This window comes from Pogona vitticeps, chromosome 1 (genome assembly GCF_051106095.1).
Source record: "Pogona vitticeps strain Pit_001003342236 chromosome 1, PviZW2.1, whole genome shotgun sequence".
NCBI lineage: Eukaryota > Metazoa > Chordata > Lepidosauria > Squamata > Agamidae > Pogona > Pogona vitticeps.
Window position 1 is genome coordinate 329,220,933 of NC_135783.1, and position 15,965 is coordinate 329,236,897.

General features: G+C 39.7%; 1 protein-coding gene across 16 annotated transcripts in view; it reads right to left on the minus strand.

Annotated features, from left to right (window-relative positions):
* EML5 (EMAP like 5) overlaps positions 1–15,965 on the minus strand; it is a 108,083-nt gene that overhangs the window by 61,827 nt on the left and 30,291 nt on the right. For all 16 annotated transcript variants that reach the window (XR_013540786.1, XR_013540785.1, XR_013540787.1 and 13 more), the window contains 7 exons: positions 11,141–11,342; positions 9,516–9,653; positions 7,627–7,883; positions 5,705–5,917; positions 4,701–4,868; positions 1,769–1,875; positions 402–520 (listed from right to left, as the gene is read on the minus strand). Coding sequence is in view for 7 of the 16 variants with exons in the window: in XM_072986531.2 (XP_072842632.2) it covers positions 402–520; positions 1,769–1,875; positions 4,701–4,868; positions 5,705–5,917; positions 7,627–7,883; positions 9,516–9,653; positions 11,141–11,342 (1,204 nt within the window). In the remaining 9 variants the exon portion in view is untranslated. The remainder of the gene's footprint in view (positions 1–401; positions 521–1,768; positions 1,876–4,700; positions 4,869–5,704; positions 5,918–7,626; positions 7,884–9,515; positions 9,654–11,140; positions 11,343–15,965) is intronic.

Below are 15,965 nucleotides of genomic sequence, written 5' to 3' on the forward strand. Positions count from 1 at the left end.
AATGAAAACAGTTCAATTGGTGATATGGTAAATAGTTAAGATGTTGAACATTTTCCTTATCTAAATGTTACATATAAAAACAATTTGGTTGGAGGAAAAAATATACAAGCACCGTGTATTTTCCTACTAAGATATTTTCATACTTTCCACTGCAATGAAAACAGTAGAGTTGTGCTGATTCGGAAAAATAGTGTTTGGGAAATTAATTATACCCTTCTCCCAGTATTGCAATCATAGACCAATATGTAGCATTTATAGCCACTTTGCCCTTTTAAAGAAACATGAGGTTTGAGTCAAGGATCTTCCAATGCCGTATCTAGTTTGGCCCTAAAGCATCCAAATCCATGTTTAGGCTTGCTTGCCTGATTTCTTTCTTCTAGGCAAAATTCTGATTTACATACCCATGAACAAAGTGTAGTCTTAAACTATTAATTGGAGTCCGTTCTCTCCTTTTTGAGGCTGCAGTTTTCCGTTTTTCTTTGCATTGTTCTTTAAGGTGAGGTAGATCTTCTTTGTAAACCTTAGGAAAAAATACAAGCTTCACTGTAATTGTGCATATCTGAAAATCCAAACTGTTTTAAGTAATAGAGATTTATGGCAAATTTATCTACTTTTCTATATGAGCATGGGCATGGATGCAATAATATTTGACATAAACTTCTATACATTAGCTACTACCCTGTTCACACATCTATGTGCATGGAAGATTGATTATTTCATAAGCAGGGTCAATTTCTCAGAAATTAAACACCTCCTTCTGTCCAGCAGCTGTCATGTAATTCCTTTCACCATGTTGCAGCTGCAGGATGGGAGAAGAAAGTTTTAATTTATGAAAATCACCACTGTCAGGATAGTGCTGAGCATTTCTTTAAAAACGTCCACTAACTTCAGAGGTAAGTTTTACTGAAAGTTTAATGAAGTTACAAAAAGTAAAACTGACTGGGAAGATGGGAGAACATTGGTACTATTCACAGTTCTGCTGATATATAACAACTGTAGCACAAAGACAAAAGAGACAAAAAAATGCCCACACTTCCCACATATGTGTAAACATGGATATTGCATAATGTAACAATTGGCAACATTGGTTGTTGTGGGTTTTCCGGGCTCTTTGGCCGTGTTCTGAAGGTTGTTCTTCCTAATGTTCTGACAGTCTCTGTGGCCGGCATCTTCAGAGGACAGAGTCTGTCCTCTGAAGATGCCGGCTACAGAGGACTGGCGAAACATTAGGAAGAACAACCTTCAGAACATGGCCAAAGAGCCTGGAAAACCCATAACAACCATTACATCCTGGCCGTGAAAGCCTTCGCGAATAAATTGGCAACATTACTTGAAATTCATTAAAACAGCCAGTTAGCAGCCACATAAAAATGTTTTTGACTGTTGTTATAATTTTTTTAACTTCCATACAACAAGGAACAAAATATTCACATAGCAATAAATTAAAATACCCTGAATAATTGGGTTTATGGCTCTTGGTCAACAGCTATTGCAACTTTGTTTCCAATTACAGCTGTGTCACACTTCTTACCTGAGGACTTCAGGTATCATCGTTCTAGACCAGAGGCTCCCAACCTCAGATTCCCAGATGTTCTTGGACTCTCAGAAATCCTGGCCAACACAGCTAGTGGAGTTTTAGTCCAAGAATATCTGAGGACCCAAGGTTGGGAACCCCTGTTCAAGACACACTCACAGTTTATTAAGGCAAAGGGAATTAGTACAATGACTTTCTTGACTGCATTTATGTTTTAATAATATAGGACAATACCTGTCGACGGTATGTGATTTGGGTCTCTTGCTCAATTTCAGAGTCCAGCTCTGGAACATCAGATTGATCAGAATCTGATTCCTCACTATTAGAGTCAACCAGGCTTTCTGTGATTAAAAAAATAAATCAGAGTAAATATTAGGAACACTAAAATGAAAATAAAATCAATTAGAACTATCCTATGCCTATACCTTACACAGTGCAAGTGAAGAACAGATTTCAGGAACTAGATTTGGTGGACGGAGTGCCTGAAGAACTATGGATGGAGGCTCATAACATTGTATAGGAGGCATCAACAAAAACCATCCTAAAGAAAAGGAAATGCAAGAAAGCAAAGTGGCTGTCCAACGAGGCCTTACAAATAGCAGAGAAGAGAAGGGAAACAAAATGCAAGGGAGATAGGAAAAGTTACAGAAAATTGAATGCAGACTTCCAAAGAATAACAAGAAACGAGAGGGCCTTCTTAAATTAACAATGCAAAAAAGAGAGGAAAATAATAAAAAGGGAAAAACCAGAGATCTGTTCAAGAAAACTGGAGATATTAAAGGAATATTTTGTGCAAAGATGGACATGATAAAAGACAAAAATGGTAGGGACGTCACAGAAGCAGAGGACATCAAGAAAAGGTGGCAAGAATACACAGAGCAATTATACTAGAAAGATCTGGATGTCCCGTACAACCTGACCTGGAGCCAGACTCCTGGAGAGTGAAGTCAAGTGGACCTTAGAAAGCATGGCTTACAGCAAGGCCAGTGGGAGTGATGGCATTCCAGTTGAACAATTTAAAATCTTAAAAGATGACGCTATTAAGGTGCTACACTCAATATGGCAGCAAGTTTGGAAAACTCAGCAGTGGCCAGAGGATTGGAAAAGATGAGTCTACATCCCAATCCTAAAGAAGGGCAGTGCCAAAGAAGGCTCCAACTACCGTACAATTGCACTCATTTCACACACTAGAAAGGTTATGCTCAAAATCCTCCAAGGTAGGCTTCAGTAGTATGTGGACTGAGAACTCCCAGAAATACAAGCTGGATTTAGAAGGGGCAGAGGAACTAGAGACCAAATTGCTAACATGTGCTGGATTATAGACAAAGCCAGAGAGTTCCAGAAAAACATCAGCCTTTGACTGTGTGGACCACAGTAAACTATGGCAAGTTCTTAAAGAAATGGAAGTGCCTGACCACCTTATCTATCCCCTAAGAAATCTATACATGGGACAGGAAGCAGCAGTTAGAACTGGGTATGGAACAACAGAATGGTTCAAAATTGGGAAAGGAGCTCAACAAGGCTGTATATTGTATCCCTGCTTATTTAACTTATATGCAGAATACATGATGCAAAAGGCTGGACTGGAGGAATCCCAAACCGGAACTAAGATTGCCGGAAGAAATATCAATAACCTCAGATATGCAGATGATACCACTCTGATGGCAGAACGTGAGGAGGAATTAAAGAACCTCGTAATGAGGGTGAAAGAGGAGAGCACAAAAATGGTCTTAAGCTCAACATCAAAAAACCTAAGATAATGGTCACTAGTCCCATCACCTCGTGGCAAATAGAAGGGGAATATATGGAGGTAGTGGCAGATTTTACTTTCCTGGGCTCCACGATCACTGCAGATAGTGACAGCAGCCACGAAATTAAAGGACGCCTGCTTCTTGGGAGGAAAGTAATGACAATCCTAGATAGCATCTTAAAAAGCAGAGACATCATCTTGCCTACAAAGCTCCTCATAGTCAAAGCTATGGTTTTTCCAGTAGTGATGTATGGAAGTGAAAGTTGGACTATAAAGAAGGCTGACGGCTGAAGATGCTTTTGAATTGTGGTGCTGGAAGAGACTCTTGAGAGTTCCCTGGACTGCAAGGAGAACAAATCTATCCATTCTGAAAGAAATCAACCTCGAGTGCTCACTAGAAGGACAGACCCTGAAGCTAAGGCTCCAATACTTTAGCCATCTCATGAGAAAAGAAGACTCCCTGGAAAAGACCCCTAAATAAGAACAATGCATATACCTATGAAACTGGAAGCCTTATTTTACTTATTCACATATACATGTGTATAGGACTGCAGTCACACAGGTAACAGCATCATGATGAAAACGAGTGAGTGTTGGCAGAGAATCTTACTGAAGTTGGCAACAGTAAACAATTCTTCACATACACTGAAAACCATATGAGGGTTGCCATTAGTCAAAAATAACTTGCTCTCTCTCTCTCAAACACACAGACACACACATACTCAGAGCACCATCCTAAGGACAGTGGATCAAAAATGCCTCTGAGTTCAACTGGACTTACGTACTAACCAGAGGCTTTTTCATTGCTACACACCTAAACATAACAAGTTAGATAATGCACAACCCTCACATATTAAAACTATTACGGAAACCATTTGAGAATCAGCAACATGAGATTTCACATTCAGCTGCACATCACTGGTATGCCTTAGATTTGTTGTCCGGTTTCTCTTCTCCCATCTTGAATATACATTCACAAGCTCTAATTCAGCAAGGACCATCTAGCTCCAACATCACAACACAGGATCAGAAATTCCATCAATTATAAGGACATTTAATCCAGTCATGTCCGACTCTAGGGCACAGTGCTCATCCCCGTCTCCAAGCTGTAGAGCCAGTGTTTGTCCGTAGGCAGTTTCCATGGTCACGTGGCCAGCGTGACTAGACATGGAACACCGTTATCTTTCCACTGTGGTGGTACCTATTTATTTACTTGCATTTACATGTTTTCAAACTGCTAGGTTGGCAGGAGCTGGGACAAGAGATGGGAGCTCACTCTGTTGCATGGATTCGATCTTACGACTGCTGGTCTTCTGACCTTGCAGCACAGAGGCTTCTGCGGTTTAACCCGCAGCAGCACCAAGTTCCTAATAAATTATTCTCCAATTCATGTTAAATAAAATGTTGCTCACTTACCTTGTGGTGCTATGTGAAGAGCATCCTTCAGCTTCCTTTCAGGAACAAATTTCCACTGGAAAACAGAATGGTCTGCCCCACCAATAGAAATCACCCACTGATAATCATGTGACCATCTGACATTAGTTACATGTGCTGAATGACCAAGATATTTTTTAAACTTTGCCCCTGTAAAAACAATTATATTTACAATTATATTTCAGTATCTTACAAAATTTTACTGTGTAATAGCTTCTATCAGTGGTGTCTTGAAAGTTCAAAAAGGTGTTGGCTTTAAATCGAGTGAATCCAAATTCTGCTGAAACTTATACACACATACACTCACTCAACTTCAGCTGTAGCCCCCTATGTACTCAACAACACTGTTCTTAAAAAGTTCCTTGACTTTTCAGGTTTCATAGGCAAATACAGTGAGATGGAAACAGCAGGAAAAGTACAGTCATGTAAGTGAACCCCCAGTGTTTTAAGAGACTGAAAAATATATCAATATAATTTACTATTTTTTCTTATGCTACTACCCTGTTTCTCCGAAAATAAGACCTAACCTGAAAACAAGCTCTAGTATTTTTCCTACATAAGCCCTACCCAAAAAATAAGTCCCAGTTAAGTGAAACCCTGCCCTCCACCATTGCGCAGCAACAAGAAGATGACATGACTGTATTTGAATAAATGTAGATTGTTGTACACACACAAAAAACCATCCCCTGAAAATAAGCCCTAGTGTATTTTTGGAGCAAAAATTAATATAAGACCCTGTCTTATTTTCAGGAAAATTCAGTATGTGAAATGAGCACCAAACTACACAAACTAAGAATCTCTGTGTTATATTAATTGCTTTTCAGCTTTTATTTTAGACAGAAATCACAACTGGCCAAGGATTTTACACTTTCACATTCCTTTCCCCGGGTGGTCTTACTCCCCAACTTTGTGAGAAAGGGAAAATAATATCTGAACTGCCCCAGGTTTATTTGAGTTTATATTTAAAGAATACATTAAAAAGTTACCTCTTCTCAGACAGGGATACCTAAACAGTTTTACTATTCCATAGTCATCAGCTGTAACTAACACTTGGCCCATGAAGTTTGCATCTACAGCATTAATATCACTGATCTCTGAATATTTAGGCCATATTCCATTAACTTCAAGGCCTGAAACTGAAGTCCATGAAGCCCACTGGACACCTTTTAACTCTTCCTTGTTTGTCACTTCTTTTCCACCTACATTAAAAAAAGGAAATAATAACCATTCATGCTATTCATAAGGACAATCACTGTATCTCTTCCTTTGATAAATTATGTGCATTTCCTGAGGTTTTCAGGACATAAAATGCTGCAGCATTTTAGCAACTGGTTATTTCATCAGTACAAGCCTGCTTCAGAGGATTGACAGAGCTGTGACTATAGTGTGGAGAAGGATAAATATAAATCACAAGCCTGACATGGCCACCACACTATTCTGAATGCAGCAATTTTGTCTAGTTTCAAAAGATGAACAAGATCACCCCCTGCCCCATACCTGGATGGGAGAGGACCTTGGGATACCAGGGATGATCAGACAAGGTTGGGAAAGAGCTCTGACTAAAATCCTGGGGAACCACTGTTGCCAGCCAGAGTGAACAATACTGGACTGATGGACCAAGCCTGACTCAGGACAAAGTAGCTTCCTGTGTTTTCCTACTCTTGGAAAGTTGGTATACATCTTCTATATATCCCAAAGAATCAATGGGGTTAATTCCAAGGCTACTAAACAAAGACTTAAAATGGAAGCTGTCATAGTAGCTTTTGCTGCTACCAGCCAATATGTTTAATTTATAAAACTAATTTTATAAAATAGAACTGTTTGAATAAATAAATTATAAAACCTTATTAATATTTTAGCCAGTTTCAAAACTTTCTTGCTGCTGTTATAGGATTTGAGAATTATCTGAGTAACTTTTGATTTTTTTCTCCTCTTCATTTAATATTTTGAAGAATGCTCAGCTTGATGGGTCAATCTTGAAAAGAAAAATTTGGAGGGAAATGACTAGCTACAATGACCAGATGTTTCTCTAAAGATGTGTTATAATATACTGTCATATGACAGACTTACTTCTTATTCTCAGATATAATTGTGTGAAGGAGCTGAAGGCAGTGTGCCGTCCTCTGGTGGGAAAGAAGATGTAGAGGAAGGAGGATGTGTGGAAGGGGCATTAATAGAGTTGGATCAAACGGAGATAGTGACTGAAAAAGCTGCGGAGGTGTGTCTTGTGGAAGAAGGAGGGGAGGAGTTAGATTTAATTATGTGGGAGGAGATAAAGGAGGGAGAAAGCGCGCACAACTTCAGAACTCGGACTGATCTCAACCCAGACAGACCCAGGCATAGAGGGGTGCAAACAGAACCCATTCTCGGCCAGACCCAAGGGACTGATGCGACTCCAGGATTCCCCAACCTAATGACAGGTTGCTCCCAGATCCATTAACTACAGGGGCTAGAGGCAGAGGTATTGAGCCTCTAGAATGGAAGGTATCTGTTTTCCCCCTAAATTACCCTGGAGGCGGGCGGCGGGTGATTCGTCCTGGCCCGGAGTTTCAGAAGAGGCCTTTGGAGGGCAATTGGGCCCGCCACCCATGCTGCGGCACGGTGTGCGCAGTGAGGAGCGCACCCATAAGGCAGATGACGGATCGCGAGAAGTTTGGGCCGGCTCCCTATTAGGGGATCAGGATGTTCCTCCAATTGTTCGTCCTAAGTGATATAATCTGTTACCAGATCATCTGTTACAAGATCCTTTTGATTCACGCGAGTTGGAAACTGTTTGTAATAAAAACGATGTTTATGAAAATTTAGATGAGCCTCCTAGTCTTTTTCCCGCCTTCACCACTAGCGCCCCCCCCCCCCGGCGGAGAAGGACCTTCTTACAAACTCCAATACAACTTATTATATATCATACCAGGCATCCTGTAAAAAAGCCTTTTTCCACTGCCATCATTGGTCTGCACATGTTTACTGTCCAATGACCAGTCCATATGAGTTATGAAGCTGGAGGATCCCACACATTCCCCAACTTTTTTGTACCGCTGAACAACACCATAAATATCAACAGAGCTGTCATTGGAACCAACTGCAAGGAAATTTCCATCTGGTGAATATTTTAATTCATGAATAGCTTCCTTCCTATCTTTAATATGGACAACCTCTGTCATATCTCTGTAAAACAGAGAAAAAAAGAGTAACAGTTAGTTAAACCTACATTTCAAACATTTAATTTTGCTGTCCATCTCACCACACTCTGTCCTTTTTCTTAAATGCAATTCTTTAAAAAAACCCAGCTCATGAATGTGCTCTTGTATTCACAATTCAAAATCCCAGGAAATGGCCCAATATTGCTGCAGAATATTGTGCCTGTATTGCCAGCAGAAGAATGCCAAATTTTACATAGCACAGGGAAGACTGAATGCTGATAACACCCATGTCAGCAGTCAAGATGATTTACAACACAATAACATAACAGACAATAATTTAAAAAGACTGAACATAAGCTATATGAAAATCAAAATTAAACATCAGCATACATACACAAAAAAGAACATAAAATTAACTAGGAGTAAGAAAGGCCAAAAAATGGTTTTTCCAGTAGTGATGTATGGAAGTGAGAGCTGGACCATAAAGAGGGCTGACCACTGAAGAATTGATGCTTTTGAGTTGTGGTGAAGGAGGAGACTCTTGAGATCCCCTGGACTGCAAAGAGAACAAACCTATCCATTTTGAAAGAAATCAACTCTGAGTGCTCACTGGAAGGACAGATCCTGAAGCTGAGGCTCCAATACTTTGGCCATCTCATGAGAAGAGAAGACTCCCTGGAAAAGACCCTAATGTTGGAAAATTGTAAAGGCAAGAGGAGAAGGGGACGTCAGAAGATGAGATAGTTGGACAATGTCATCGAATTTACCAACATGACTTTGACCCAACTCCGGGAGGCAGTGGAAGACAGGAGGGCCTGGTGTGCTCTGGTCCATGGGGTCATGAAGAGTCAGACACGACTTAACGACTGAACAACAAAAACAAAAGCAAGATGGTGGAACTGATCATATGAACCGCCCAAAGTGGCCTTGGTAGCCAGATGGGAGGTATAAAAGTCAAATAATTAAATAAATAAAATTAGCTAATGAAAAAGTAATCAGGCTCTGAGATTTTCCTGTTTAGTATCTCTTTGTGAATGGTACTGCGTACAAGAGGGTATCCTGTAGACAATCTTGACTGCTGACATGGGTGTTATCAACATTCACTTCTATTAAATGAAGCTTCATTTCTATCAAACAAAGAAACATCCTTCCCTTCTGCATACATGAAGTGAAATATTTTATTCAAAGCTGAGGCACCTACAAACTAATACAATATTCCCATTTATGGTCATGTGAAAAAGAAAGTACACCCTCTTTGAATTCTATGGTTTCACGTATCAATAAAAATAATCTGGTCCTTAGGAGGTCTGAAAATTAGGTAAATACATTCTCAGATAAACAACAATAAATTATATATTACACTGTGTCATGAATTAGTTTACAAAAATAAAGCCAAAATGGAGAAGCCAGCCCTCACTGTGCAGACCTCTCAACCTATTAAACAAAACCATAAAAATCACTTCTTTGCAAAAATGCCAAATATAGTATATGCAAAGTTTCACAAATAACACATTACAAATCAGGAAAATGGAAAGTTGTATAAGATAATGAAGCCATGAGGATGTCCAACAGTGGAAAGGATATTGCTATTCATTGTAGAAATCAACTTTTAAGGAAAAGTTTACTTCTACTTAAAAGTCTTTAAGGTGCAACATACCTAACTCGAAGTACCGTAAAAGAACCATCTTTCATTCCAAGTGCAAGATGAATTCCATCAGTACTAACAGCTGCACAACGAATTGGTTCTTCCATATTGCACCGTGCAATCAATGCATGGTCTATAAGGCTCCATATTCTGTAAAATATTCAGTATGAATAATACAAAATTATTAATATTGTGCAGCACAAAAATGTAATAGTAGTAGTTTTTCCTCTCTCTTAAGAAATACCCAGAGGAAGAACACAACTTAGCTGCTACATCCTGGACAGGTTCAACAGCCAGGATCAATATCCATGGGGAATTTACATGCCTCCAACATATCGCTAAGAAGTACACAGTGCAACAAGCAGTAAAACAAAGTGGCCATTTAACCAATTTCACAAAGTTTGTGAAGGTAAATTTTCATTTCGCAGACAATTAACAATTTATTTACTTTAACATTAGGTGAGTCTACAAAAACTTCTATTGGTTCAAAACAACTAAGATCTGGTAACTGTTCAAATTGTGAGGACGATAACCCTGTCTGGAAATTGACAGGATTCATTGAGGGGCTGGTCCAAAACGTTCCTAATCGGTGGGCTTCCTCAGTGGGGCACTCCGGACCGCACATATTGTCCCACAACAAGGGTGTCTGGCTCAGTCTCCCTCCGGTGGTAGAGGGTTGAAGGGAGGGTCTGGCCAAATCACCTTCCTCGAGTGACCTTGTCCCTGCGGAAAGATCACGCTGTCCATTCTAGAGCTTCTGCCAATGTCCCCTTTTCTTTAGACTTGTCCGGGTCAGGTAGCAACCCTCCTATCTTCAAATTAGGGAAGTCCTCCGACAACCCACACATTCTATCATATTCGTATTCTCTTTTCTCACCCCTCTTTTAGTCCCCTTCCGCCTTTCTCTCCCTCCTTGGTACACTGGACTGCCTCCTCCCACTTTGCTCCCCCATATCCTCCTCTCACACGGGCAAAATTAACTCCTCCTTCCCTTCTCCCTCTCTCTCTTCCACTAGAAAGATTTCAATCTTCTCCTCTTTCCTCTTTGATTCCGTTCCTCCACATTCAACTCCTCACTTTCCATTGTCTTCCCTACTTCTATATCTGTCTATTGCTCAGACGTGTCTAGCTGAGGGGACGGTTCACTCTGTTCTTTCTCCTTTGGGTCTACCGCTCCCACACAACTGGATTGTCAGGAGTGTGCAACCGTATCCCACAGAGAAATGTATATTCGCGATTTGTAAAATATATACATTGTATACATTTTTCTGTTTTGTAATTTTTTGTATTTTATCCTACCAAACAAAGCATTTTTTGAATGTGTATAATTTTTGTGAACAGTTTTTTATCCTATGAAACCTATCACAAGCCACAGAACTGTATAGGACTTCCCGGGCAAGATAAACCCCCGTCCACTAGCAGTGTCATAAATGAAGAAATTTGTTCAGTAAAATGCATACTCAACAACTTTCTTTTCAATCCCTATTACTCACCTTGCCACATACTCTGAAACTCAACCTGGCCATGTGATATTAGTAACATTGTAATATCAATATACTTATTTAACTTGTCGAAAAGCCTATTGTGTATTTTACTGTACATGGTCATGCATCTTTTGAGAATCCATAGGAACTTGCCTGACTGATCGATCATCACTTCCCGTCATGGCTAATGGTTTTGTGGGATGAACTGCCAAGGCCCAAAGCTCTCCTTCACAGTGCCCTTGCATAATAAGAAAAGGCTTATTGCGTTCATGCACCACAATTTCAAAAATTTCACTATCTTGTGTTCCAACTAGAATGTGATCTCCTCTCCAGCAAACACTTCTCACAGAGAGACCTATGAAAAGTAAATATACATTCAAACATCCACTTAGACCTTCAGCCCATGTTTAGACAATAAATCACACAAACATAAAATGAGAACACATACAGTCTTAAGTACAAGTGGTGCCCCGCATAGCGACGTTAATCCGTTCCGGATAAATCGTCGCTATCCGGAAACATTGCTATGCGGGGGGGGGGGACCCCATAGGAACGCATTAAACTCTGTTTAATGCGTTCCTATGGGGACAAAACTCACTGCTATGTGAAGATTCCCCATCCGGCCGTCATTTTCGCAGCCTCGGTAAGTGAGGGCAGGGCGCGAAAATGGAGCGGGCAGCCATTTTCTTCTTCTGACAGCCATTTTGGAATTGCTGATCAGCTGTTCTGCAAACATCGCAACGCGATGTTTTGCCACCTAAAACATCGCAATGCGATCGCATTAGCGATCGCAAAAAACGTGTCGCTATGCGGATTCATCGTTAAACGGTGCGCTCGTTAAGCGAGGCACCACTGTAGTAATAAGTTCGTTAAATAATACCCATGTGTACAGAGAATTTGATTTAAGATGTTTAGGTTTTCATTACCCTGCACTTTGTTCAGAAGAGCAAAGAAAATAAACTGTCCCTGCCTCTTTTATCACACCTTTAGCTATCTTTGCTATCTTCTGAGGAAAAATCATTTGCTGTTTATTCTAGCAAACCTTCAAATCTAGACCCAACTACTTGGGTGTATATGGCTTTGTACAGTGGCAGTTTCCTTTCCTTTTTCAACATGGATAAGATGCAAAATGAGTGAAGATCATGACACTCTGCACAGCTGCATAGTGCAATCAGCTGAACTCAGTGGGACTTCATTCAGAGTATAAATGCCTAGAATGGGCAGTAATTAAATCTCAGTAAGTGTATCTCTCTGCCTTTCTCCTAGCCGTTCCCTTTCTGACACATGCCAGTTTCACAACAAGCTGCTACTGACACAAGATAAATATACAAGATAAGAACAAGTTTATCTATTAACTGGGGTTCTTCAAATGATTATCTGTGAACTTGTGTTCTTCATTATGGTCTCTTTGATATACACAAATGGACCTCACACCTCTGCAGAGCCACTTTTAAAATCCTATCAAGTTCAGCAGCTGTTGATGAGAACTCTGCCCACTCCCCTAATGGGGATGTCTAGGCCTTCTACTTCTATTTCAAGTGAGACTGCCTATGAGAAAGTAGTCATAAGCCTGATGGACTATGGGAAGATGGACAGATTGTATGAGTTCACATATGACCACTCAAAGAACTACAGACACAGACAAGCAACCAGTTCTTCTTTGTCATGATCTCTGTAAATCTGGATAACACACTTATCTCAGAATACAACACCCCAAGACAGAAAGAAAAAAAGCATGCCAAAAGGCAGTATTCTCTCAATTCTCTCAAGCTGACACACGTAGTTAATAATTTGCTTTTGTTTAGTCGTTAAGTCATGTCCGACTCTTCATGACCCCATGGACCAAAGCACATCAGACCCTCCTGTCTTCCACTGGCTCCCGGAGTTGGGTCAAATTCATGTTGGTAGCTTCTATGACACTGTCCATCCCTCTCGTCCTCTGTCATCCCCTTCTCCTCTTGCCTTCACACTTTCCCAACATCAAGGTCTTTTCCAGTTAATAATAAAATAAAATAAAAACCAATAAAAACAGGCAGGACCATACAGGTGCATGGCATATATTTGGCAGAGAAACTCATGAAAGAAATACAGCAGAGAAGCCCACTATTCTAATGAAATTGCTGTAAATCATTTCAAGAACAAAGTGCCTGAGCTAACAGGCAAGCTAAGATAACAGCAGCGATAATCCACCCTACCAACCATTGGGTTGATAATGGATTTCGTTTCTTGCAACACTGGTAAGGAAAAAAATATAAGAGTTTAAGAAACTACCAAAAGGGATGAATTCTGACAATACAGAAGGCTAAGGCTCAAGAGATATTGAGAGCTGTCCAGCAACACTGAGGATGAGCAAAGAAAGTATCCTGATTAATATGAATATAGGATAAAAGTAAAATCAGGCTGATTTTATCCTTATGAAATATAATGCAAGATGGTTCCAAGTACAAACTATATAGGTCAGAGATTCTAAAAGCCCACAGAAGTCATACTAGAAATGGAAAAAATAAGAGTTGCATGAAAATAACTTATAAGATTTATGCTTTTGAATTGTGGTACTGGAGGAGGTTCTTGAGAGTCCCTTGGACTGCAAAGAGAACAAACCTATCCATTTTGAAGGAAATCAACCCTGAGTGCTCACTGAAAGGACAGATCCTGAAGTTGAGGCTCCAATACTTTGGCCATCTCTTGAGAAGAGAATACTTCCTGGAAAAGACCCTGATGTTGGGAAAGAGTGAAAGCAAGAGAAGAAGGGACGACAGATGGCTGGACAGTGTCATCGAAACTACCAACATGAATTTGACCCAACTCCGGGAGGCAGTGGAAGACAGGAGGGCCTGGCGTGCTCTAGTCCACTGGTTCTTAACCTTGGGTTACACAGGAGTTTTGGACTGCAACTCCCAGAAGCCTTCACCACCAACTGTGCTGGCTGGGGTTTCTGGGAGTTGCAGTTCAAAAACATCCGAGTAACAAAGGTTAAGAACCACTGCTCTAGTCCATGGGATCACGAAGAGTCAGACACAATTTAACGACTAAATAACATCAAAAATTTATAAGAGCCATAAACGCAGGAGTATGTGATACCTTTTACTGCAACACTAAAAATAAATCAAATAGCAAGCTTTTGTAGATAAAATCCACTTCCTAAGGCTCTAAGCACACCCATGGATGGTACAAAAATTATCCAGAAATTGATTTTACATATCTGAAAGATGGTAAGTTCTTCATGTGAGGCTGGGCCTCTTACTCTTTCTGTAGCAAGATTTGGAATTTTTATACTTTGGTTCTTGAGACCAAAACGCTGTGAATTATTCTGTGATCATCCCCCAACACACACTCCCACTGCTTGCTTGAAATAAAGTTTCCTTTTGCTGTGTGGGCAAGGAAAGATAACATAAAGGCAACAGCAGCATTGAGCACAAGTAAGGGCCCACAATTTGGTTCATTCACCAATTTGGTTCTTTCCCTTCCAACCTATTGATGAAGATTCATTGTTTTGCAGCAAACAGAAAGGAACTGAGTGGAAAGCACTGAGCCATATTCATCAGGAGAATGGGGGTGTAGGTGCAAAACCTGTGTAGGTGCAAAACCTATGTGTGTGTTTCAAAGAGACCACAATAAAGAACGTATTTTATAAAAAATACTTCTGGAGCTGTGTTACATTGATCCATTGATAACAACAGATACAATTTCTCATACAGGTTTTTCCCAACAAGTTATTGCAGGAGAGACATCGAACTGGAAAAAATGAAAGGGTAACCATAGAACACTCTTTACATAAAATAAATATTCTCTTTTTGGGCTATCTCTCCCCAAATATAGAACCGTATATGAATACCAGTCTTCAGATGATACTGCCAGAATATGATCAAACAAACTGTGAGGAATGGTACCCATTTGCTGAAGCAGTGATTAATCGTCGCTATGTGGAAACATGGCTAAACGGAACGGAAAAACCCATAGGAGCGCATTAAACTTCGTTTAATGTGTTCCTATGGGGCCCAAACTCACAGTTCAGCGAAGATCCTCCATAGCGCCGCCATTTTCGCGCCCTCGGTAAGTGAGGAAACCGTGCAAAAATAGTTGCGGCAGCCATTTTGGGCACCGGCGGCCATTTTGGAACCGCCGATCAGCTGTTTAAAAAACATCGCAATGCGATGTTTTGCCCATTAAAACATCGCAATGCGATCGCATTAGCGATCTAAAAAAATAGATCGCTATGTGGATTCGTCGTTAAACGGTGCACTCATTATGCGAGGCACCACTGTATCTAATTCTTAAATTTGAACCTGGGATCATACTGAGTATACAAACCCAGCCAAACTTTTAAGAATTAAAGCTGTGCTTGTTCGTTTGCACGTGCCTACTCACATATGAGTGAAAAACAAATGTAAGAACAACTCTGATTTAATGTCATAGATGTGGGTCCTGATGGCAATTTTTAGAGTATGTATTTTAATTGTATTTTAATCGTTTTAGCTTTTGATGTATTTTAATTGTATTTTAATTGTTGTAAGCCACTCAGAGACCTTTGGGTAAAGTAGGTGGCATATAAGTTAAATAAATAAATAAATAAATAAATAAATAAATAAATAAATAAATAAATAAATAAATAAATAAATAAATAAATAAATAAATAAATAAATAAATAAATAAATAATAACAACAACAATAACAATAACAATAACAATAACAACAACAACAATATGGAGCGGTATTACATAATCATTAAATAAAGAACTGACTCAAAGTGTTTGCATTACAAAAGAAGGTAAAGATATGACAAAACAGACTAGCACCAAGAGGTATGAGAAACTCAGAACTGTGTATGGAGGCTGTATACACTAATTAGTGTTTATTACTACCCCGCAATGGAAAAACCTAGCAGTGTTTTGCTTGTCAAGTGTGTTCAATATATGCAAAACATAAGCCAGATCCATTTATCCTTTTGATTATCTATCATACGAAAAAAATCTCTCTA